At 46.3% G+C, this 24,324-nt stretch overlaps 2 protein-coding genes across 2 annotated transcripts in view; one reads left to right on the top strand and one right to left on the bottom strand.

Moving 5' to 3' along the window:
- The window catches only part of ANGPT2 (angiopoietin 2), a 275,156-nt gene extending 265,211 nt beyond the window's left edge, over positions 1–9,945 (bottom strand). The window contains exon 1 of the mRNA XM_069606101.1: positions 9,223–9,945. Within this exon, the coding sequence (XP_069462202.1) occupies positions 9,223–9,519 (297 nt within the window). The 5' untranslated portion in view covers positions 9,520–9,945. The remainder of the gene's footprint in view (positions 1–9,222) is intronic.
- The window catches only part of MCPH1 (microcephalin 1), a 2,120,508-nt gene that overhangs the window by 1,501,777 nt on the left and 594,407 nt on the right, over positions 1–24,324 (top strand). The window lies entirely within an intron of this gene.

A 24,324-nucleotide genomic window follows, 5' to 3' on the forward strand; every position in this document is an offset into this window, starting at 1 on the left:
TAAAACGTAAAGCGATCATTACGGCTGCCAAGCGTTATTAGAGAGCAAATTCATAAAGAAAATGGTGCCTAAATAAAAACCCCTGGGGTCCTCGATGCCGTTGAGCGTCCTCTTTTCCTGAGCCACAGTGGTGTGCTGAACTCTCTCTAGGATTAGCCATTACTTGATTAGCACTCAGTCAGCGGCCATTCCAGCACTTACATCAAAGCCCAAGCCCCTGGACTTGGCTATCCTGGTGGAATCTATTTTATCCCCTTTCTTTCCAGCGGTATTTGCAAGCCCTGGCCGCACCGATCTCCAGGCTTGGCTTTCACGTTTTATTTTTTAAACATAACTTTATTTCTGTTGCACATCGGAGATATTACGCCTATGAAAGGAAAATACATAAGATCGACAGAAAACAGGTCAACATTAAGTCTCTGGTGTCCCTTGCATCATACAAACTCCCTCCACCCCACTGCCCCTGCATCCTCCCCAGAAATGCCTCAAGAGTCCCGCCGGAATAGTTTCACTACTTTCGGCTTGTAAGTCACTGCTGGGAATTCTTGATCATAGTCCAGAAAGGGGGCCCATGTGTCCAAGAATGTATGGAGGCGACCCTCCTTGGCCGTCGTAACTTTTTCTCCCACCACAATATCCCACACTTGAACCCACCATAGGGGCAGAGCTGGGCCCCCAAAGGTTTTCCAACATTTGGCTATTGTAGTCCGGGCCGCCAACAGGAGTTGGGATATAAGGTGGGCGGCTTGCCCAGATATTGGGTAGACCTCGGCCACTGGCACACCCAGGAGAAGAAACTGTGGAAGCTTGATATGAGTAAACGTGTCTATCAGGGCCACTATCTCTTCCCAGAAAGTGTTGATGAGGGGGCAGTCCCACTACATGTGCATATGAGCGCTGTGGCCCACACTTCAACCAGCATAGGGATTCCTCGGCCGCCCTGAAATTATATAACAGCACTGTAGGGTAATACCATCGGAGCATTCGTTTCAAGGCACATTCATTGTTCATGACAAATCTGGAGGTTGAGTAGTTCCTGGCCCAAATTTTCAACCATTCCTGATCTTCTATGGGTCGAATCCGCCTTCCACCTGTGCATATACGAGGGCATGTTTCTTAGCATGTCCCCTGCAGGAGTCTGTGAATCCTTGAGACCCCTCTGTTCTGAATGCCCTCCTGGACTGTTAGCTCAATAGCGCTTAAATTTCCTGTGGCCCCCTGCCGTACCAAGGGATGCGTTATCCAGTGCCTCAGTTGTCCGTAGTAAAAACCTGCCCAATTCCGACAACTGCAAGATCCCCCTGCATTGGTTAAAGGTAAGTGGGTGCACCTCCCATAGAGTTGAGCTAAAGTTTGAAGGCATCTCGTTCTCCATCGTCTGAAGGCCCCGGCTGAATCCCGGGAGCGAAGGCTGGATTGTGAAAAATTGGGGAGACAGGGTTTAGCCCCCTTGGAACTTTTTTCAATCTCAGGGTCCGATCCCATGCTTGTAGGGATACCCTGGTTGAGGAAGGAGAGCTGGTGCCAGTGTTTCCAATTCGAGGGAGGGGTGAAAGGCAAGGCCCCCAGAGAGGGAGACAGACCAGCCTGTTCAATGGAAGCCCATCTGGGGAGGGAGGCAGATGGGGACCATGTAAGGTTGTTTGAAATCTGGGCAGCTAAGCAGTATTTGTAAAAATCCAGGAGCCCCCCCAAAAACACTCTCCTGGGGATTCTAGTCCGTTTCCTACACCAGACAAACCCCAAAATCTTTTGTTGCAACCGGTCCAGATGCTTTTTTGGGGCCTTCCTCTGGCGACACTGCATCTGTATAGTAAATGGGGGAGTAGGTTCATCTTTACTGCAGTTATGCGTCCCAACAATGAGTTCTCCTATGTAGCCCATCTGGTCAGGCCTTTCTCCAATATTCTAAAGAGCGGAGGGAAGTTAGCCCCGAACAGGGCCTTGGGAGAGACTGTAAACTGCACCCCTAAATAGTCAATCATCTTTGCTCCCACCTAAAAGGACGGAGGGGGCGGGCACATGGCGTTCACCTCCTTGCCCCAACACCACTGATTTACTGTAGTTGATCTCAAAGCCGGCTACATTGCCGAAGTACCTTAACGCCTCGAGAGCTTGTGGGAGAGAGGCCTGGATATCAGTTACTGTGACAAATACATCATAGGCATAAAGGGATACCTTGTGCTGGGAGTCCTGGATATTAAACCCTTTGATGGTGCGGTTACGTCAGAGGTGCTGAGCCAGCGGCTCCATGATCAGGGCAAAGAATAGAAGGGAAGGCGGGCAGCCCTGCCACGTCTCACAGGAGAGCGGGATGGGTGGGGGAGGCACTGGCTAACACTAAGGGAAGTAGAAGGAGAGGCATAGTTGGCAATGATCATTGACCTGAACACGGGGCCAAAACGGAAGGCCCCCAGGGTTGATTCCATGAAGGCCCACTCGACTTTATCAAAAGTCTTAGTGGCATCCAGCCCCAGGACCGCTAATTGCTGTTGAACCGAGCCGGCTTTTTCTATCAGATTTAAGACCCAAGGGATGTTATCCCCCGTTTTCCTTCACATCAGAAATCCTGTTTGGTCCGTGTCAATAAGATACAGAATGATTGGTGCCAAGTGTTTAGCTAAGACCTTCGAGTATATGCTTGCGTCTATATTCAAAAGTGAAATTGGCCTGTACAATGCACAATCCCTGGGGTCTTTCTTGGGTTTTAGGAGCACTATGGGGGTGGAGGCCTGCATGGAAGGCTTGGTGGATCCCGTTTCCCTAAATTAATTAGAGAGGGTTGTAAGTGGGCTAGCCAACTGGCGTCTGAAGATTTTTTTAAACTTGGTGGAATACCCATCTGGGCTCAGGGCCCCAGATTTCAAGGCCTTAATGACCGCCTCTGCCTCTCCCACCTCTATTGGGGCTTTCAGTTTATCAAGTTACTTATTTGTGTGTCCTTCACTCATTATGGCTTAGCTATGAATGCATTAATCCCGCCCAGACTAGATATCTAACACTGTTAACTGTTTGGCCTGTGCGCAGAACTGTGCAGCTAGGATTCCACAATGCTAGACAATCACTCCTGCTACTGTGTCATGACGTTGGCAATATTCTGTTTAAGATCCACTTCTCTGAACTGCAGAATCATTTTCTAAAACCCATTTCAAAATTGTTACTCCCCAAACGGAGAATAACTAGTCATCCCGGTCTTCAAGAAAGCTTAAACTGAGCAGTGGTATGCACCACACTGAAATATACATTTCAATACACCGGCTCAAAGCCCCAACACCTAAGAGTCAAAGGGTTGGAAAATGAGTCGCCTACTCCTTCAGTATTCCATTCTACAGCGCCACGGTTCTCCTCCTCGGGACCGGTTGTGCTCTATAAATACCCCACCGCTGCGCGGGGGTGTTGCTAAGTCTGGAAAAGATTAGGGGCTAAGCTAATGGCAGGACCGGCGGGATTCGGGGCTAGCTATAGCCTTTTGGTTGTAGTCCCTGAGCTTCTATTCGGGGCTACAACCAAAAGTCCCGGGGCTATAGCCCCCCGCACCCCCACCTAGCAACGCCTCTGCGTCCCGAGTTGTGTACACCACAGATAATGTCAATTAATAGAACTGTGTAAAGATTTTTTTTAAAAGACTTTAAAACCAATATAAAATTGACTGTTTACTAGGATTTATAACGGAGCATTTTTGGTGTCTACTTAAAAAGGCCATACATTACTCAAATTATATTTAACCATGAAATTGGTAATTAATTAATGGTATGTAGTGGCTCAAAGCATCGCTGGAATGAGACCTACCGGAAAAGACAGAGCAGATAGCTCCGGCGCTCGATTCTATGCCCTACAGCCTGCAATCCAGGCATGCGACAATGTCGACGTTAGGAGAAGCCGCACACCGTCCCTAAATTTAGATAGCAAGTTTATTATTCCAGGCCAGCAGAGGACATGCAAACTGAAATAAAAAAAATGTAAAAAGTTCTACGGATGTAAAAACAAAAAAAAAGTCTGGTAATATGCCAATAGTATTAAGACCTATTGGGATGGATGATACTGTTGTGGGGGCATCTGTGCTGGTGTACCTTAAATTTTCGTATATGCGGGTTCTTGCAGACTGTCTTGTAGAATGTCTCTATGGTGTTGCAGTGAGGCAATGTATACAGAAAATGAATTTTAGTTTAACTCAAAAGTTTAGATAAATCTGCATGTTTTTTCCTCAGAAACAAAGGGCAGCCAACCAGTCAGTGATGGCCTACACCTCCCATCAGCCCTAGCCAGCATACTTAGTGCTGGAGGATCATGGGAGTTGTAAGCCAAAACAAGCATGTTTGGTATGCGTGTTATGCGGTTATAGAAGTGTTGTCCAGCAAAAGCATTCGTGGCCATTTTATAGTGGACCTTTGCCAATCTACCCAACTTTTACAAAGTAAAAAAAAGTAGATTGAAGACTGGTGTCCTGGCATTGATCATCAAATGATGCCACTTAATTTCTGAAAGTAAATACAAGGACAAATTGTATCAGTGCACTACAAACTTGACAATATAATCATAATTGCCATGTTTTTGTAGCTCCATCTCTCTCTAGATGTGTGGGGGAGAGATGGACCTAGATAGAAATGTCAATTTCAGTGATAGCATATATGTTGCAATCACTAAGGAGATTACAGAAACTACCAAAGATATCACTAAAATCACCGTGATTACTGTTTATTAGCACCTGGAACATGCACCTAAACCAATCAGATTGCCTGGAATGTAGACACTCGCCAGTATTGCGCTGCATTGCGAGCTAACTGAGGGGCTTGGCTTACCTCCCATTTATGATGTACTTACTTGGTCCGTCTACTGTCCTGGCTGCAGCTCTTGGCCCCTGCATCGTCAGATGCTTCCCTGCTGCTTCTCAGGGCCACCATGGAAACAGAAAGAGGTCTCGTTTTGTGGGCGAGCTGCTTTTACAATGGCTGCCATCTGTGCCCTTTGTTCTGTTCCCTGGCACAGTTAACCTTAGAAATAGAATGCTGTATCCGGCCATTTTAAAATAAACATAATCTAAGTGACTGCACAGTACCTCAGTCCGAAGCTACTCCATCTGCCCCCTTATTTCCTAACCTTAGTGTAAAAGAACACCAGCACTGTCTCAGCTTCAATTAAATGTTTAAACCAGGCCTTGATTGGCACTGTTTATAATGTGGTGCCTTATGAAAAGAGAACGGTTGTCCTTAAAGTGAAACTCTATGATGGTGCTAGCTCGAGGGATTAGCATCTCGGCATCAGGTGAATGCACTCATTTGGATGAAGGGGAGATGTTTATTTAGGCGTCTCCTCCAGTGTGGCATCCAGCTGTTAGATGGGAAAATACTGCTGCAGCCTGCACCGTTATAGTACAGAATAGATTGTCAGAAAATAATCTGCAAAACCTTCTAGTCTGTGGTATATAATCCTGACTGGGGTGCGGTTATTAATCGTCAATAGATGAGATACGTTTTTATTTTTAAGTGTTTAAAATAACCAGGGTAACTGAATTACTCTTGTTTGAATCCATGGCGGCTGTCATTGGTGAACAGCATAGTTCCTGGGTAGCTATAAATATATTCTTCACCATCTGTGAAAGAGCAGCTCGCAGGATTTGGTTGTGTCTATGCTTCTGGGAGAGGATTTAAAATAAGACATAACTCCTTATATTCCGGAAGCTTCTCAAGACCCTTCTTTTCTCTTCCTCCTTCCCTCTACCGCTCCCCTGCTAATGTCCCCCTCTGACCAGAGGTCGAAGTGGGCGGGAGCGGTGATCCTATACTTTTTTTTTTAAGTTTCACTGTTCCTATACTTTTATTTTAAAAAGAAACCGTTCTGCAATGGTTTCGTTTTAAAATAAAAGTGTAGAAAGAAGTTTAAGCTTGCACTTCAGTGCACTGAACAATCCCTTAAATAGCAGGTGTGTTTGTTTGGGGGTTTGGATTGCGCATGGGAAGGGGCATGGCGATGTGGTGAGTGGGGGCAGGCCGGCAGGGAACATAGATCCACTACTTCTTTTCGTACACTTCGATCACTGCCTCTGACTCTTCACTGGCTGCCTGGTTCCTTCAAATTTTTACAGGGCACCAAGCCCTCCTCTTCCAATCTACCCCTGCACTTTGTGTCCTCCAACCCCAGCCCCCCCAACTTGCACTTGCCCTCTGAGACCCCTTCCCTGCTCTAGCCTGGCTGGGCCTACACCCCTTCAGCCCTTCCAGCCCTGTACCTCGCACTTAGCATGTGAATGTGGACCACCCCGGCACTCTCTGCATTCCGCTGGCTCTGTGCACCAGGCCTCCCCCAGCCCTCGCTTAACCCACGGGCCCTTCCGGCCTGACCGGCACTTCCCCTCAACCCTCTCTGTCATGCTTCGTTACTGCACTTGCATGATCCGAATGTCAAAAGGCCTAGTAGGACCGCGTTTGTCATCCTCCCTCCCCCTTGTCTTGTTGTGCCTTTAAACACATTGTGTATAGGCGCATTGTTAATACCCAATAAATAAATAAAATAAGCAAGTAGACAGCAAAATCAATGCGCAGTAATCTCCACCCAGACACAGCCCTTGATATGCCTGAGTGCGAAGAGCAGCAGCCGGCCGGGCATGCAGTCAGTGCTCAGTTTTGAGAAGCAGCAGCTCTTAACTTCCTGTACCCCAAAATGGTAATTATGAGTGGGATTCGTGGTTGCACGTCAATGAAGGCAGGACTATGCTGCAATTGGCGGCATCGAAGCCAGCGTGCCGAAAATGGTCAGAACGGCCTTTTATGAATATTTGCTTCCCTAATTCATAATATTGTTTTAAGACACGTCCTCTTCTTTGGACCTCCACTTGCAGTGATATATGGTCTCGTCTGGATTTGTTTACTCTTTACCTTGGCCGTGTAGGTATGTAGAGCTTGAGAGCAGTGGAGGATCAAAGCAATACCACTTGTCCCTCTCACATAAGTGAGAATAGCACAGTCACTAGTGGAGAGCCTGCGACATATGCAACCAGCAGAACCCTAGGCCTGCTACCGAAAGGCATCTCGAGACACCCCTCTTCAGAGTGGGTGTATTTAAAAGGTTAATTCTCTACTCCCCCCACGCCTCTACTAAAATAAGCCTGCTATTGTTCTAATTGTATCGAATCTGGTGCGGGAGAGGAGCAGTGGGTTGAAGTTCTGATGGAGTGCTTTGACCGTGGGATGCTTTGGTTGTGCATCGCCTGTTTGTCACATCATTGTTGGCTCGTATTGAATGCCTGCATGCACGAGCATTAGGATTCCAGGTTTCTCTCTATTACCTCACAAGGTTTCTCTCGTTAACTTTCAGAATTTGACTTCCTTTCTTCTCAGTGTTTCCCTAATTAGTTCCTCGAGGTTCCTTGACTAATTTCTCAAGGCCTGTCTCTCGTAGTTAACTTGACATGTCTTACGGTCTCCCTTGTTGATGTTTGACGCTTATCTCATATGTGACCGTGTTTGGTACCTTGTCTCCGTGTTCGCCACTGGTACTCTGCAGTACAGACATGCAGGCCTGCTAGGATGCGCCCTGTTGTCCAGTCTCATTAATTCGAAACTCAGAGGCAATCTAATTGCTATGTCCAAAACGCCAGTAGAATTCCATAAAGAGACAGCTTATCGCCTTCTGTAAACACTAACTGCCTTGTCATCTTTCCACTTGTGTTCGTTGACATGTAATTCTGGGAACTTCTAAACAGGTTCCGCTTACGCTCTGGAGACTCTGTTAACGTGTTTCACTAATTGCTTACGTCCAGACACCGCTAGGTAGGCCCTGGTGTCTCCATTCTGATAACGGAGGCAGGGGGCAAAGGAAAGGGGGAGAGAGGGTGGATCCTAGGTGGAGGGGAAATCCGACCAAACGCCAGAGACGCTCTGAAAGCATTTTAACATGCCCGGCAAGCCGGCCAATGAACGGGGACTATAGACTGCTAAGTGAAAAAAGCGTGCCTCACCCTCCCCCCGCCCCCCATCCATAAAGGGGTCTCGCTCCATGCGCCAAAGACCCTCGTGCCTATTGAAGTTGGTTTAGGGCGTACGCACAGCATCTGGGCAGCCCCCTGAATGTGTGGTGCCATTGCCCCTGCAGGGCCTTCCACGGTGGTGGAATTTCACTTCTCATGTCCACCGTTGTTTCAAAGATGAAAAAGTACACACAGTGGGTGTACTTTGGGCGCACGTGTGTACACAGTACTTGCTACATTCCAGAAAGCAGATGTGTATTGTCAACATTTAGTAACACGCTGTGAAACGGCGACCAGCTAGTATTAGTCTCCCATACAACAATTTCGTATTGTTTTTTTAAAGAATTTTATCAGGATCTTCTATAAAATCCTACTGCAAAAGTATAACTTTTTTATAAGAATTCAATAACCTGACGCCCACGTCGATATTGTGGAGCGCTGTGCTTATGTGGGAGATGAACAGCTGAGCCACGGTCAGGCGTTACACAATGAGGAGCAGAAACCAAATTCAATATAAGAGGAATCCCAAACCAAATTCAAATTGTGAAACTGGACCAGAGATCAGCCAACTCCAGTGCCTGAATAAGAATATGATGAATATTTGGAAGCCTGCCTTTCCCGGCTGCTCACTGGGAGGGGGAGGGGGGTGTTACCCCCGTATCTCCCAAGTACACGGATCAATAGGTTCACTTTCAGGTAGAGAAGGGAACCGCCGAGGACTCCCTCCCGTGAAGCCGGGGCTGCACCTTAAGCCATGCATGAAAACAAAGGGGCAGGGAAAATAAGCCCTTGCTCACAGCTCTCTGGTGCGTATGACGAGACAAAAAAGTAACGGAAACCTACAGCTGTAAATCGAAATACAGATGTCGTTGGTGCTGTATGCTTGGAAATCCGTATGCTAAATAAGTTAAAAAGTGCGTTTTAAAATCTAACTGGCGAGGAAAATACAGAGTGCAAAATGCATGTCATACAAAATGAACGTGCTTATTGGAACGGCTTTTTCCACCCTGCAGTGTTTTCATTGGACGCCTTTGGTGTTGATTGGCTATGTGTGTTTTGGCGTTGCCTGGAGAGATGACCGTATTCTTAAGTCTAACATATAAATGCCGTCCCCGTTCCTTGAGGTGTTCCTGTGCTGGCTCTGACTCTAGCATTGGCAAGTGCCCGCCCTGCCCAGTGCAGGCGTGGGACCCCCGGGGAGCCTGGCCTCGCCCCTCCGCCACCCCCCGCTGGTGGCGCGCGCTGCCCACCTGGCCTACCTTGAGCAGCCACTGCGTGTTGTTCTCCATGATGCTCTCCAGCAGCTGCAGCCTCTGCACCGAGTCCTCGTGCTCCGGGGGAGCGTCCCGCTGCACGGCGTTGCCCCCTCCGTAGGCGGCCGCGGAGGGCGGCGGCGGGCAGGGCTCCAGCTCGGGCAGCAGGAAGGTGTAGCTGCAGGAGCCGTGCTGCACCTGGTACTGCTTCCTGCCGGCCGGCGCCAGCCCCCTGCGCAGCGCGCTGTACCCCGAGCACAGCGCCGGGAGGCAGCTAGCGATCCACAGCAGCCCCGGCCACATGCTGCCGCCTCGCACCGCTCCCTGGCGCCCGCTCTGCTCCCGCGGAGCCGCTGGGGTCCTGCCTGAGAGAGAGAGAGAGCGATTCCTCTTCTCCTCCTCACACAGGCGGGCGGGAGGTGAAGGCTGTGAGGTGAAATGTTGCTGTCTGAGGGGGCACCTCTTGCAGCGGGCTGGGCGGGTAGTCGCACACTCTCCAGTGGCGTGCCTGGCTTTATCTGCTGCGCACTGTCCCGGCGGCGGAGTATGCGTGCAGATCAATCTCCCCTCAGGATGGGATGACAGGAGCTGGCGGCCGAGGAGTGAATGTGCGCGCTGCTCCCTCGCTCACACCCGCTATCTCCCTGTGCCGGGGACTGGGAGGTGTCTGACTAATGCAGTCTGGAGAGGGGGCTTCCACTGCCCACTCCCCGCACAGGCGTGCGTCCCGAGCACTTCCCCGAGGAAACCTCCACACGCCCCCAACCTCCCCCCCCCCCCCCGCCCGCCCCCCAGGCGGATAGAGTGACACTGCAGATATGTGACACCCATCCTGGTGGCGTAGTGTGTTGCTAGCCGCGACCTGTTGCTTTCTTAGGGTACTACTTGTAAGTGTTTCGCAGAGGCACAGATGGTATCGCCGCGCCGCTTATCGTTCGCAGGCGAGCCCCGGCCTGCAGACACCACAGAGCGGGGGCTGACAGGAGGGGAGCGCGGCTCCCGGAATCCAATTCAAGAGATTCCGAACACTGTAAGCCCTCGCTATAGTGCTGCGTATATAACGCACTCGGTGCTCTAGTCACCTGGGTCCCGGTGGCAAAGAGGCGCTTAGAAGCGGGGCCACGGAAGTATGCGCTACCAACGATGCACCAAGGACACTATGGTGCCCCTTCTGGTGTCAAGTGGCAAAATGAATGACTCAGTGGGAAGCACCTGACGGGCCCAGCTGTATTTGCTAGCCCGATCGACGTCTTCAAACTGTACATAATACAAGAGTTTATTATATGATCACGTTTTTATATAACGTTTCATGCCGGAAGACTCCAAGGCTGACCGAATAGCTGCTATTCTCAAGTTTAGTGAAGCTGGGATGGATGATGGGCAGAGCCATTCCTCCCTCAATGCCAACTTAAGCGCAGGCTGGCCCCATGGTGCAGGGAATCTCTCAACCTGTCCGCTAGCTCCGCGGCAATATGCGGGTTATGTTTTGCGAAGTGATTATCCTCAGTCAGATAGAGCGCACCAGCGTGCACCGTGCAACAGATGGCATCTTGTAGGTGCAGCCACGCGTGTATTCGGTCTATTCGAGGCGTACAATAGAACAGAAAGACGTGGTGAGGAGGGCCAATGGGCCACACATCATACAGGGTTGCACGCCCACACACCCCTATACTTATTTTTTTCCTGTGTATGTGATTCAGTTATTTGGGTTTGGTCTTGAACGGCCGACTCTATAAAGGGCTTTCCCGCAATGTCTGTGATGTAACTGTTACCGTACCTTTATTTCTCGCATGGATATCACCTGGCGCGCTTTCCCTCTGGCAGAGGCGCCATTGCCTCAGATGTCCGCGGACCCATCTCTAGCGCGCTGGTGGGTGCAGTCTCTGTTACGCCAAAGCGTGCATACGCAAACCGTTTTGGCAGTATAACTTTATTATTGTAAATGTTCACGCGCATGCACTATGAGCACTTTGAAAACACTTGTGCTGTTCCCTCAGTACGCTGGAGCAAGTGCTGTTTGGACTCGGTGTTATCCCAGTTTTCGCCCTGATTTCTCTCCATTCCAGGAAGCACCGAGATGGCGCGCTGTAGGGCTGCGCAGTGTGATCTGCAGTTAGCGCCACCCGAGGGGGCCTCCCCTGCATGAGCGTCTTCAGAAAGCACCGGAAATGAGGGGGAGGGGGCGGTCATTCCAGCTCTATGATCTTGCGATTTGGGGTTTACTGCGAATAAGACAGACACAGATTGTTTTCTCAAGCTCGGATACACACCTTCCAGTGTCAAGGGACGTTTCAAATTGCGTGAAGGAAGACAATAGGCACTTCACCATGACCTTTGGGCTTACTGCACACAAATACCCAGACTCGCTTTTAAGTGGAAAAAGTCGCTTTAATGTGACAGGCCACACACAGCTCACAGAAAACACAAACCTGGCTCCCTGAGCTTACATAAATAAATACAAAATTTAAGTTCCTGCACAATTAAATAAATTAACCATTTAAAATTCCTCTCTTCCTATCCCCTCTCCCTCCCGTCCCCTTAAATTCCTCTCAACCTCCATTCCCACTTTCTCCCATCTTCTCCTTGAAGCCACACCTCTCCTTCTTCAATACCTCTTCCCCCTCTTTGTACCCTCTGGGTAGCCCGTTCGTGCAAACAGCACCCCCCCTCCTTTACCGCACCCATTATGCTTCCCCAACCCCTCCTCCAGGGCCATGTCCCCGGCACTAACACAAAAACTCCTTACCCCCGAAAACTCCCCTCAACACCAATCTCCTCCTTATCCTATGACCTGCAGCCAAGCTGACCTGCCACATCAGCAACAATGCAAACCTTACAACACATCTCCTCGTCTACCGCCCCGGCCTGTCGCACGAAAACCACCAGCCCCTCTGACCCGTCTCAAGCCCTGGACCTACAAAAAGGTGGAAAAATGTAAAAGAAAATCCGGCCCCCCCCAGTTTACCTTAAAAAGGGGGTGGCAGGGCAGGGACAAACTCTGTCCTAACCGTCGCCTGCTCCCGAACCTTCCCTGCCCCCTTAAATACCCCCAAGAGCGTTCTGTGCGCAGGCCAGCTCGCTGGCCTGTGCAGCGCCCAAAATCACCCCGGGGGGAAACGCTTGTGCCCCCCCCACACCCCCAGGACCCCCTGTTCACATTAGTCTCCCGCCAGGACGGCGTGTAACTCTGAAGTGCAAATGAATGGCAGTATTTCACTGTCACATACCTAATACCGGAAAACTTCACGTGTCTGGATGAACATATATATGTCTACAAAATTCATCTGTCCAGTGGAAATGTTTTAAAATCACAAGAGGTGGTATCTTGCGTTGTGCTGTGACAGATTTCGATCTGGTGATGGTGTAGAAGCTCTGATTTTTAATATTTCTATCACACAAATAGAATGATACGAGTAATTTCATACCAGGCATGCAAATTTGCTAATCAGATATTCCTTCCATAAGCTCCATGCCAAAAGCACAGTGTAAACAGTGCCCTGCTGCATCAGTCTCCTCATCTGCAGAGCCTACACGGCCAGTGGTCCCAGGGGTGTTGCTAGGCCCCCGAGCGTCTATCCGGGGCTACAACCAAAACACCCAGGGCCAGGGGGGAATGTGGAGGGGTCACGTATCAGTTGCACAATTAATGTGGTGACGTCGAGAATAACATGGGTGACAACGGGAGTGGGACCTCATTAAACACAGTGCAACATGCATAGGGGACACAGAAGCAGACACAGGGCAAGAAGTCCCATGGGGGAACGCAATGAAGGTTGGGGTGATTAGTTGTAGTAATGGGGTAGGTTGTGCAGCATGGGCACAGGGTAGGGGTGCATGGTGCCTTAAGGGGTAACATGATAGGGGGGCTTTTGAGCAATATGCGAACAGTAGAGAAGTCATTTCTTTTGGTAGCCCCACATTAGGAAAGTATTTTCGCACACAGCTCATAATAAAGGGCAGCAGGCTGTGGTGACAGCAGTATGCTTTCTTGAATATTCAGCAGAAATGTTGCAAAGCTAAAGTTTCCCAGGAGAACGCAATCCCATCGAAGTTGCTTAAAGAGATCAATGAGCTAGGCATCTGTGTGCACAAGAAGAATTGGCAGAGAAATAGATATCAAATACAGTTAATTAAAATCTAGCCGTGCTGGGGTGCAGTTTTATCAGACTATACTTGACAGCGATGTGTGACAAGGGAGCTGGGGTGCCAGGCCAATAGGGTGGGGGTTATGGGGCCACATGCCGGGTATCCAATCAGCAGAGAGAGGTATTCGGTGTACCTAGGGTGCAACATTGTAGTGTGTCCTCGCTGATGTCCGAGGGGGCCAGTGGTTGAAGTGTACGAAAACAAGTAGTGGAATTATGTTCCCTACTGGCCTGCCTGGGCTGCCCACAAACCCCATCCCCACACCCCCTCTCTCGCACAATAGAAACCCCCCAAAACACCTGCGCCTGCTGTTTAAGGGAATGTTCACTGCTAGCACTGAAAGTTCAAGTTTCAACTTCTTCCTACACACTTATTTTAAAACAAAACAATTACAGAACAGCTTCTTTTTAGAATAAAAGTATAGTAACAGTAAAACGTAATGCAAAAAGTAGAGGAGCACCGCTCCTACACACTTCGACCACTGGCGGGGGCTTATCATTGGTTAGACTTGGTGTGAATGTCTCGCCACTTTCCATGTCCAATCAGTATGCAGCAGTGTATCTATTTGTATATTGGGCAATGCCAACCAAAGACAAGTGGTTTTGTGGGATAGATTTACCCACTCAGCAGTACTTTGCCACATCACCAAGCTGCACTTCCGCAGTTAACAGCAGAATGGTTGTGCTGGCTCCTTTGAGCACCAGGGTCTTGCATCAAAACTGTGTTTTGTAGCTACAAAATAATGGCTGCACTGTCTTGCCAAGCACCTATTGGGCAAGATGGGACGGGGAGCACACCGAGAAAGGCAGCCAGTGTGTTTACATGCACCCAAGAAGAAAATGGAAAAGCAGCACTGCTTTGCTGCTAGCTCAACATTTCCTCTTGAAAAAGTAAATATTTGGTGTTTAAAATGTTGGCGCCCTGATGCTCTTTCTCATCTGTTCAACCTTCCACAATTCTGATCCTGGGAGATCCTGCTGTGCCCATCCACATTCAGATTGTGCTAGCAAAAGAAAGCATTATCCCTGAATGACAGGCTGTGTCGGGCCTGATCTGGGAGTCACTAGACACTTTACTTTCAGCCGTAGGGAAAAGCGCTTGACTTTGAGCTACAAAGTGTCAAAAATAAACCCTGCAAAGGAAATCGTAGCTCTGTGCATATGTCTGTTTCAAGGGACCTTTGGCCGTATACAGACTGTTGTGTAAGAGAAACTGACTGGGACTACAATATGTGTTTGGAATCAAGATGAGAAAGAAAACCAAATTTGACAGGGACATCCAGCAGAATTCACCATGTGTCAAAATGTGCTTTTGCAAATTAGAAAAATGCATGTTTTAAAAGGGTCATGTTGAATGAAGCCCTTTCCTGGGGGGGGGGAGTGTTTGAAAACCTAAATGGGATGTTTTGTTTCAACAAGCATGATTCTGATTCAAAGAAATAAAATAAATAAGTGAAGGCAATGGCTGCAGTGTGGAACTAGCCAAACAGGTTTTCCTCTGGGGGGTTGCTAACAACAGGAGTTGACCCCCCCCCACCCGAAGGAGCCAAAAAGGTATTCTGGGACACCTCTGTGTTAAATATGCCCATGGAAGCTCTGAATAGACCAAGAGAAAGAAATATCACACGCTCGTCAGACTTCTGTCTGTGCTCCCGGTTGACACAATAGATTCTGGGACGCCTACATGTGAAAACTCAAGTAACACCTCCCCTCAACATCTACTTGGGAGCTTCAAAGGCAACCTCAGAGCAGCCTTGTAAGCTATGCCCTTATTCGGTAGACAATGCTGACCATCTGTCTCAAAAGACTATTTTATTAATAAACTTTTAAGACTTTTATCTCTGAAACAGGACTTCGCAGGAATGTACAAGTTTAACAGTTTAAATGTAATTTTTGTGCCTTTTAAACAAGACGTGGTAGCCTTCGCTGGCATATTCTGGACAGGAATGGCAGAGAATTGGATATTCTGAGGAAGGTGTATATGATGCCCCTTTGAAATTCAATACTTACATGCCTTATGATAATATATACACATGTATAAAGTTAGAGAATTTTAGGTAAAATAATTTCATTAAAAATGACGTCAAATTATTAGACGGACAAACAAAGTCCTAGAAACGTGAGAATTGGACTGTCATGCTCTGTGTGAAAAATGTAACCTGCCTATGTAATTTGCCAAAAGGCCACGACTGTACAAATGTGTAATTTATGTTGAGATTGATTTTTGGTATAAAGGACTGTGGGATGGCTTTTCACCTCATAAACTGAGTCTCTTCCTTGAGGAGGCGATTAACTTAGGCTGACCTATCCGGTTCTTGGGTGTAGGTCTAGCTTAGTTCTGCCCAACAATATACCCGTTGATGTCACCCGCTTTGTAAAAGGGGTCGGAGCTCACAGGGACAAACGGGGAAGTAAGTGGGCACCACTAGTTTAGACATTTTTATATATCCAGGTAGATGTAGAGGTAAAAAATGTATAATGGTAGATATTTGAATGGAGCAAGCTGTGACAATTCTGGAGACACCCGGACTTCAAAATACACCAACAGCTAAAGACCAAGTAAGAATACAAGGTCACACAACCGCTCTCAAAAAGAGCCCAGATCTGGGCATTCAGTCAAGACATTCAAAAGTATAGTTCTTATCAAGGTATCACAGGAGTACTTCAAGGTTGGTAAATAATAAAGATGAGGTTGTCAGTTGATTTTCATACAGTATTTTATCGGAAGAATAAAGCTATCACTAATATTTCCTTAGTGAGGGAGCATTTGCCGCAACCCATATATATTTCAGACTAAAGCCAATGTATTTCGGAACATTTTTCCTTCATCAGGGCAAGTCTATGTAATTCAACATTGAAAAAATAATATGCCGATTATAATACACACAATACAAACAGTGATATAAATAATGAAAACATACCGATCCGTAGCAAGCCCACACATGTTCATAAAATAGAGAAAAACAAAAATGTAACATAGTAAGTGGATTAATGGTAACCAAATACAAAATGAATCAGAACAAGAACTGGTTTTACCTTGGAAGATTTGTATAGGAGCTGACAAGCGTTAAAGCTGCCCACAGAAGGGTGCAGCGGTGCGGCATGCAGCAGGCAGCCGTAATGTTAACACGTACGTGTTTCAGAGTGAAATCTGTTTGGAAACAAAGGTCGGGTTCCGAATGTCAGCATGTATGACAGGATCTGTGATAAAGGCAGAGTGAAATGGAAATGCTAGCGAAAATCGCGGCGAGAAAGTTGCGTACCTTAACGCATCTGGAGCACAGAAAAGCTCCTGCGTGTAGCCGCCGTGCTTAGATTCCACTGAGCAGTGTTTAGGCAGTTGCCTGGACGACCACTCGTGTTATAGTACACGTGACTCACGAGCGCCATTAAGTGGCCGGTGCTTGCGGATCACACTGCATTACAGGTGTGGGCCTGCAACATTACACAAATTAACCAATTTAGAGGCATGCTAGGGTGAAATGCATCCTAAAAATCAAATTTAGCTAGAACCTAAAATGTGGAGATTTTCATAGAAATAGAAAAAACACTCAAGTATGATGAACATGGGTGATAAAATAAACAGACAAGTGTGGATGTATCTAAAATATTGGAAGTAAAGCAGAAAACAAAACAAAATACAAAATGCAAGATGCAAGTTTTAGCGGGATGCACTATGTTGAAAATTAGTTCATAGGCAAGGCTGGTACAAATATGCGCAGTTATGAAAAGTAAAGAAAGGTCAACAGACAGAATTCATTAGGCATATCCTCGTCCGAAGTGGTGTTGCCCACAGGAGGCAGCACCTTGGGTCCCAGACCAAGGTCCGGGAGGTTGGACTAGGAGAATACAAAGATTACAAGCAATCCTAGTGGTGCATGATGTCTTAAACGTTTTAAACATATTGGTCAGTATTGGAATGAGCACAACAGGAAAATCAACAGCCAGCACAATAAGCGTGCAGAAATGGATTCAAATATAACAATGGTAATTTATCTCTTCGTTCAAATCATGGGGGACCAAACTACAGAGTTTATCGATCCAGAATGTTTCTCTACGATTGAGACGTAGGCCCAAGTCCTCGTGGGGATTGTTTCTGGTTAGAACCTCTAACACCAGGAATTTGATCTGTGACAAATTGTGGTTATTCGTGGCCCAATGTCGTGCCACAGCAGAGTTTGGATTGGAAGTTCGGATGCAGGATCGGTGTTCGTTCCATCGGATCTTTGCAGCTCTGGTGGGTTGGCCCACGTAATATTTTCCACATGGGCATTTAATGCCGTAAATGATGTTGGTGCTGTCACAGGTACCAAAAGTTTTTAGAAAAATCTTTTTGCCTGTTCGTGGGTGAAAGATAACGTTTCCTTTGATTACCGAGTTGCAGTTAATTCAATGGAGGCAGGGGAATGTACCCATGCGCTGTGTGGACATTTTGGTTGGAGGTAATCTTGTCTGGACAAGTTCATCCCTAAGATTCCTGCTCCTCTGGAAGGCAAATACTGGTGGTTCACTAAATAGATCCTGGACTCTTGTGTCGTTCTTAAAAATGTTCCAATGTTTCTTGATTGTGTTCTTATTTTGTTACTTTGAATTGTAAATTTTGACACATACACCGGTGATTTCAATTCTCTAACCGGTTTCTTTGAAGCAGAGAGTAGGGTGTCCCGATCGAGGCTATTGATTCTATTAGCAGCCAGATCCAGTTCCTCTTGGCGGTAGCCTCTCTGAAGAAATTTCTCTTTCATTACCAGTTGTTGTGTAATGCAGTCTTCAGGGTCACTAACAATCCTTTTTACTCGTAGTAGTTGGCTGAATGGTAGATTCCTGAGAAGGCTGGGTTGATGGAAACTCAGCCTGTGGAGAAGATTATTACGATCGGTTGGTTTCCGGAATAATGTAGTCTTGTAGGTCATATCTTTCACTGTAATTTGCACATCAAGAAATGTAATTTTTTCTTGTGATGATTCTCTGGTAAACTGTATCCGTGGGTCAATGCTATTGATGTATTCATGGAACTCATCGAATCGTTGCTCAGCGCCTGTCCATAGACCGAAGATATCGTCGATATAACGGGTCCACATGTGGATGTCCTTCTTCCACTCTTGCTTGGTCAGTATGTGATCCATCTCATATTTAAACATGAAACAGTTGGCGTAAGTTGGTGCCATGGTGGCACCCATAGAGGTGCCTGAGGTTTGTAAATAAAACTTATTGCAGTATTGAAAATAGGAATTTTCAGAGATGCATTGCAACAAATCTAGGAATCTACATTGATTTTTTTCTTTCAACCGCTGATAGAGAAAACCTCGACCTACACCAGAGACACTACCCATTTTCTGCAAAAACTGAATTCAATCAACCCCCAAGAGAACCAATTGATGTTCACCATAGACGTCAAAAGTTTGTACACCTCCATTCCACACAACCTCGGCATTAAAGCCGTTGAATGGCTGTTACTTCAATCACCGGATGTACGCGCACAAAAAGAATTTATCCTAGCTTTGTTGCAGTTAATCTCTGAAAATTCCTATTTTCAATACTGCAATAAGTTTTATTTACAAACCTCAGGCACCTCTATGGGTGCCACCATGGCACCAACTTACGCCAACTGTTTCATGTTTAAATATGAGATGGATCACATACTGACCAAACAAGAATGGAAGGAGGACATCCACATGTGGACCCGTTATATCGACGATATCTTCGGTGTATGGACAGGCACTGAGCAACGATTCGATGAGTTCAATGAATATATCAATAGCATTGACCCACAGATAGAGTTTACCAGAGAATCATCACGAGAAAAAATTACAATTCTTGATGTGCAAATTACAGTGAAAGATATGACCTACAAGACTACATTATTCCGGAAACCAACCGATCGTAATAATCTTCTCCACAGGCTGAGTTTCCATCAACCCAGCCTTCTCAGGAATCTACCATTCAGCCAACTACCACGAGTAAAAAGGATTGTTAGTGACCCTAAAGACTGCATTGCACAACAACTGGTAATGAAAGAGACATTTCTTCAGAGAGGCTACCGCCAAGAGGAACTGGATCTTGCTGCTAATAGAATCAATAGCCTCGATCGGGACACCCTACTCTCTGCTTCTAAGAAACCGGTTAGAGAATTGAAATCACCGGTGTATATGTCGAAATTTTCAATTCAAAGTAACAAAATCAAGAAACTTTGGAACATTTTTAAGAACGACACAAGAGTCAAGGATCTATTTAGTGAACCACCAGTATTTGCATTCCAGAGGAACAGGAATCTTACGGATGAACTTGTCCAGACAAGATTACCTCCAACCAAAATGTCCACACAGCGCATGGGTACATTCCCCTGCCTCCATTGCATTAACTGCAACTCGGTAATCAAAGGAAATGTTATCTTTCACCCACGAACAGGCAAAAAGATTTTTCTAAAAACTTTTGGTACCTGTGACAGCACCAACATCATTTACGGCATTAAATGCCCATGTGGAAAATTTTACGTGGGCCAATCCACCAGAGCTGCAAAGATCCGATGGAACGAACACCGATCCTGCATCCGAACTTCCAACCCAAACTCTGCTGTGGCACGACATTGGGCCACGAATAACCACAATTTGTCACAGATCAAATTCCTGGTGTTAGAGGTTCTCACCAGAAACAATCCCCACGAGGACTTGGGCCTACGTCTCAATCGTAGAGAAACATTCTGGATCGATAAACTCTGTAGTTTGGTCCCCCATGGTTTGAATGAAGAGATAAATTACCATTGTTATATTTGAATCCATTTCTGCACGCTTATTGTGCTGGCTGTTGATGTTCCTGTTGTGCTCATACCAATACTGACCAATATGTTTAAAATGTTTAAGACATCATGCATCACTAGGATTGCTTGTGATCTTTATATTCTCCTCGTCCAACCTCCCGGACCTTTGTCTGGGACCCTAGGTGCTGCCTCCTGTGGGCAACACCACTTTGGACGAGGATATGCCTAATGAATTCTGTCTGTTGTCCTTTCTTTACTTTTCATAACTGCGCATATTTGTACCAGCCTTGCCTATGCACTAATTTTCAACATAGTGCATCCCGCTAAAACTTGTATCTTGCATTTTGTATTTTGTTTTGTTTTCTGCTTTACTTCCAATATTTTAGATACATCCACACTTGTCTGTTTATTTCATCACCCATGTTCATCATACTTGAGTGTTTTTTCTATTTCTATGAAAATCTCCACATTTTAGGTTCTAGCTAAATTTGATTTTTAGGATGCATTTCACCCTAGCATGCCTCTAAATTGGTTAGTTTGTGTAATGTTGCAGGCCCACACCTGTAATGCAGCGTGATCCGCGAGCACCGGCCACTTAATGGCGCTCGTGAGTCACGTGTACTATAACACGAGCGGTCGTCCAGGCAACCGCCTAAACACTGCTCAGTGGAATCTAAGCACGGCGGCTACACGCAGGAGCTTTTCTGTGCTCCAGATGCGTTAAGGTACGCAACTTTCTCGCCGCGATTTTCGCTAGCATTTCCATTTCACTCTACCTTTATCACAGATCCTGTCATACATGCTGACATTCGGGACCCGACCTTTGTTTCCAAACAGATTTCACTCTGAAACACGTACGTGTTAACATTACGGCTGCCTGCTGCATGCCGCACCGCTGCACCCTTCTGTGGGCAGCTTTAACGCTTGTCAGCTCCTATACAAATCTTCCAAGGTAAAACCAGTTCTTGTTCTGATTCTCATTTTGTATTTGGTTACCATTAATCCACTTACTATGTTACATTTTTGTTTTTCTCTATTTTATGAACATGTGTGGACTTGCTACTGATCGGTATGTTTTCATTATTTATATCACTGTTTGTATTGTGTGTATTATAATCAGCATATTATTTTTTCAATGTTAAATTACATAGACTTGCCCTTTTGAAGGAAAAATGTTCCGAAATGCATTGGCTTTAGTCTGAAATATATATGGGTTGCGGCAAATGCTCCCTCACTAAGGAAATATTAGTGATAGCTTTATTCTTCCGATAAAATACTATATGAAAATCAACTGACAACCTCATCTTTATTATTTACCAACCTTGAAGTACTCCTGTGATACCTTGATAAAAAGTATATTTTTGAATGTCTTGACTGAATGCCCGGATCTGGGCCCTTTTTGAGAGCGGTTGTGTGACCTTGTATTCTTACTTGGTCTTTAGCTGTTGGAGCTCACAGGGACAACACACTCTCTCCTGAATTTCCAGCCCCTGCGTATCCAGACATTCCAGATCCATCTTTGCAAGATCCCAGACTCCACTTCCAGGTCAAAGCATAGCTGACCCTATCCCAGCAAGGCTATTGATCCAGAAACCCCACTAAAATCCCACTAACAAGGGGGAAAAGCCGTGGTACCCTTTTGGAAGCATCCTGTGACCAGACCGGCTTTTTTCCCACTTCCTGCATGCCTGCTGTACCCTTGCCATCCAGTGACCAGACTTGCCCAGCTGTTTGCTGTGAGGGGCGCCCGCCGTGTGGTGACCAGAGTTTTTGAGTCCAGAACCCGGTTGACTGTCATAAATCGCAAACTCCAATGCGGATTGTGAGTATTTCCCCATCCCATAGCAACACATAGCCTACCCCATCTTGACCCTTTGTCTTTGTTCTATTTTCCAAGTAATCCTATCCATACCCTGGTAATTTGTTTAAGACTGTTAGAATTTTCTGTGCATCCTGTCCTTGATCTCCAAGCGTTAGCGCCACTTTTCCCTTCATTTCTGTCTTGCATAGATCATAAGTCCTTAGCCATATTTTGATTAAATAAATTAATTTTCCATAAAGAAAAGGGGTACACTGTGTGAAGGGTTACAACTACAGTGTAACTTTGATATTCACGGGTGGTGGTCCTCTTTTGTAGCCATTAAATCTAGTGTAAGTGAAATTTGTCTTTTCTTTAAAACTGATATTCTCTCCTTAATTGCTTTATTTTACCAAAACGGAAACGCCTTTCACCTTGAAAATCTCATCCAATTATCCAGCTATAGTCACTCTTTCACTTCTATATTGTCCCTGTGATGTGAACCTAACACCTAGCCTAAAGACCGCATTCCAATTATATGTATTTCACCTATTTAAAAAAAAAACATGTTTACATTTAAAACTGCAAATGTGTACATTGCAATTTTTCAACGTGTGAATTTGTCTGCACTGTGTTTTCATTTCAAGTTGCTGTTTGAACTATAGGGCTTCCGTGAGACCTTACCTTATGGTGTCTAGTGATATAACACCCCTGATACTGTGATAAAACATATGTACATCTTTTTATAAACACACATATAATTAATTATTTGTCAAAATCTGAGTGTCATTTATGCCATTGCAAAAGGATTTACCTCTTATTTTGTGAGGGAAGGTCGGATTTTGATTCTGTTGCTTCGTATTCCTGACTCACTGCTGTTTCTTTCTATCCACTCAGAATTTGATTCATTGTGGTTTGAGGCAACATTGCAGGGGTAAACCTTAACTTTGGTGCTATCTATCCTAATTTAAAAAGTGCTCCTATTCATTTGTGCTTTGGATATGTTCTTGTAGAAGGTTACCCAAGTGTATTTCAGTGGTTTTCATTGTAATTGTCACCCCCTTGGTGGTTGCTGCCCAATATCAAAATTGTGTGATTTTCTTTGAATTTAAAATACATAAATATTGTATTCCCGCCAACCGGCCTGGTGCATTGTGACCCGGGGTATTTGTAAAAGGTTTTTTTTAGATGGGTTGGGTATCGGCTCAATTCGAATTTGTAGGAAATAAAGAGAAAGTATTTTAATTGAGCGCTGCATCATAGGCTTAGGGCAAGACTCCTGATCCGGTGTGTGATGCCCGGTTAGAATCCTTCAGTTTTCACAGATCAGAACAATCACGTAATTGTGGGGCGGTGTGGGATGGTTTGTGACGTCATGAGGGGTGTTGTGATTTTGGCCAAAAAATTGTTTACCCAGTCCCTTAACATACTTACGGGGGACTGACGTAAGTTCACCAATCAGCTCCTGTGACCTTCCCTACAAATGTAACAAAAATGATGTATGATAATTCTGTAATCCATGTATGAAATATTTAGCAGCAGTGGGCAGTGTTGACAGCTCATATCGTTCAGTTCCATGGGGCTGTCTGAACCATGCTACCCTGCTGTTTGGGTCCAATACATTTGTGATACTTATCACTTGGTGTGCGCTCCTTTTTGGATTGGTTTTTCGCTCCTATGACTACTTTAGCCGGAGGTCCCATGGTGCATACTGTTGCCTTTACAAGAAGGCGACTCCCACTCTTTCTGAGATTTACTTTGGAACAAACACGTAAGGAAACATTTTGGTGGACCTCTGTTGGGAGAGTTGACCAGTGAGGTGAATACTGAGTGTCCAAGGCAGAGGCTATCTCTGTTCCCCACCCATCTCCAGGGAACATATGAGGTGACCTGCTACTGGAACAAGACCTGCAACTCTGGCAGTCACACTGCTGCATATTACCTCATCATAGTGAACAACCCATGAAGGAGTTCAGCTGCTTCCCTTGCATTGGGAGCCTGAGAACAAGGACTTCGCTAGTCCCAAGACCCATGAGAGGGACTCACTGTTACGCTCACCTGGTCTTTGCGGAGAGTGTTAGTGCACGGTTGTAGCCCTCCCGGGAGTGAGGTCGCTCGGGTCCAACTTCGCCCTCTGCGCTTATGTGGTGACTGGTGGTAGTAGGTGATGCTGCTCGGAACTGCTCCTGCGTGGAGAATAGGGGCCGTGAGTATGCCAGCTTGTGCGCCTGATCCCCTTCCAGACCCCTTCTTCCAAACCGTGATACCTGTGGGATGCGCTGTCCCTGGAAAACTCACCTGTTGATTAGTTTTGGTGAGCACTCTGTCCTGCTGCTTCTGGAAGGGGCGCTTGTATGATCTGGACCGAGTTCCTTCACTGGGCCCTTGCACGTGGTAGTCCAGTCCTG

This window comes from Ambystoma mexicanum, chromosome 4p, assembly GCF_040938575.1.
Source record: "Ambystoma mexicanum isolate Mex_15411 chromosome 4p, UKY_AmexF1_1, whole genome shotgun sequence".
Classification (NCBI taxonomy): Eukaryota; Metazoa; Chordata; class Amphibia; order Caudata; family Ambystomatidae; genus Ambystoma; species Ambystoma mexicanum.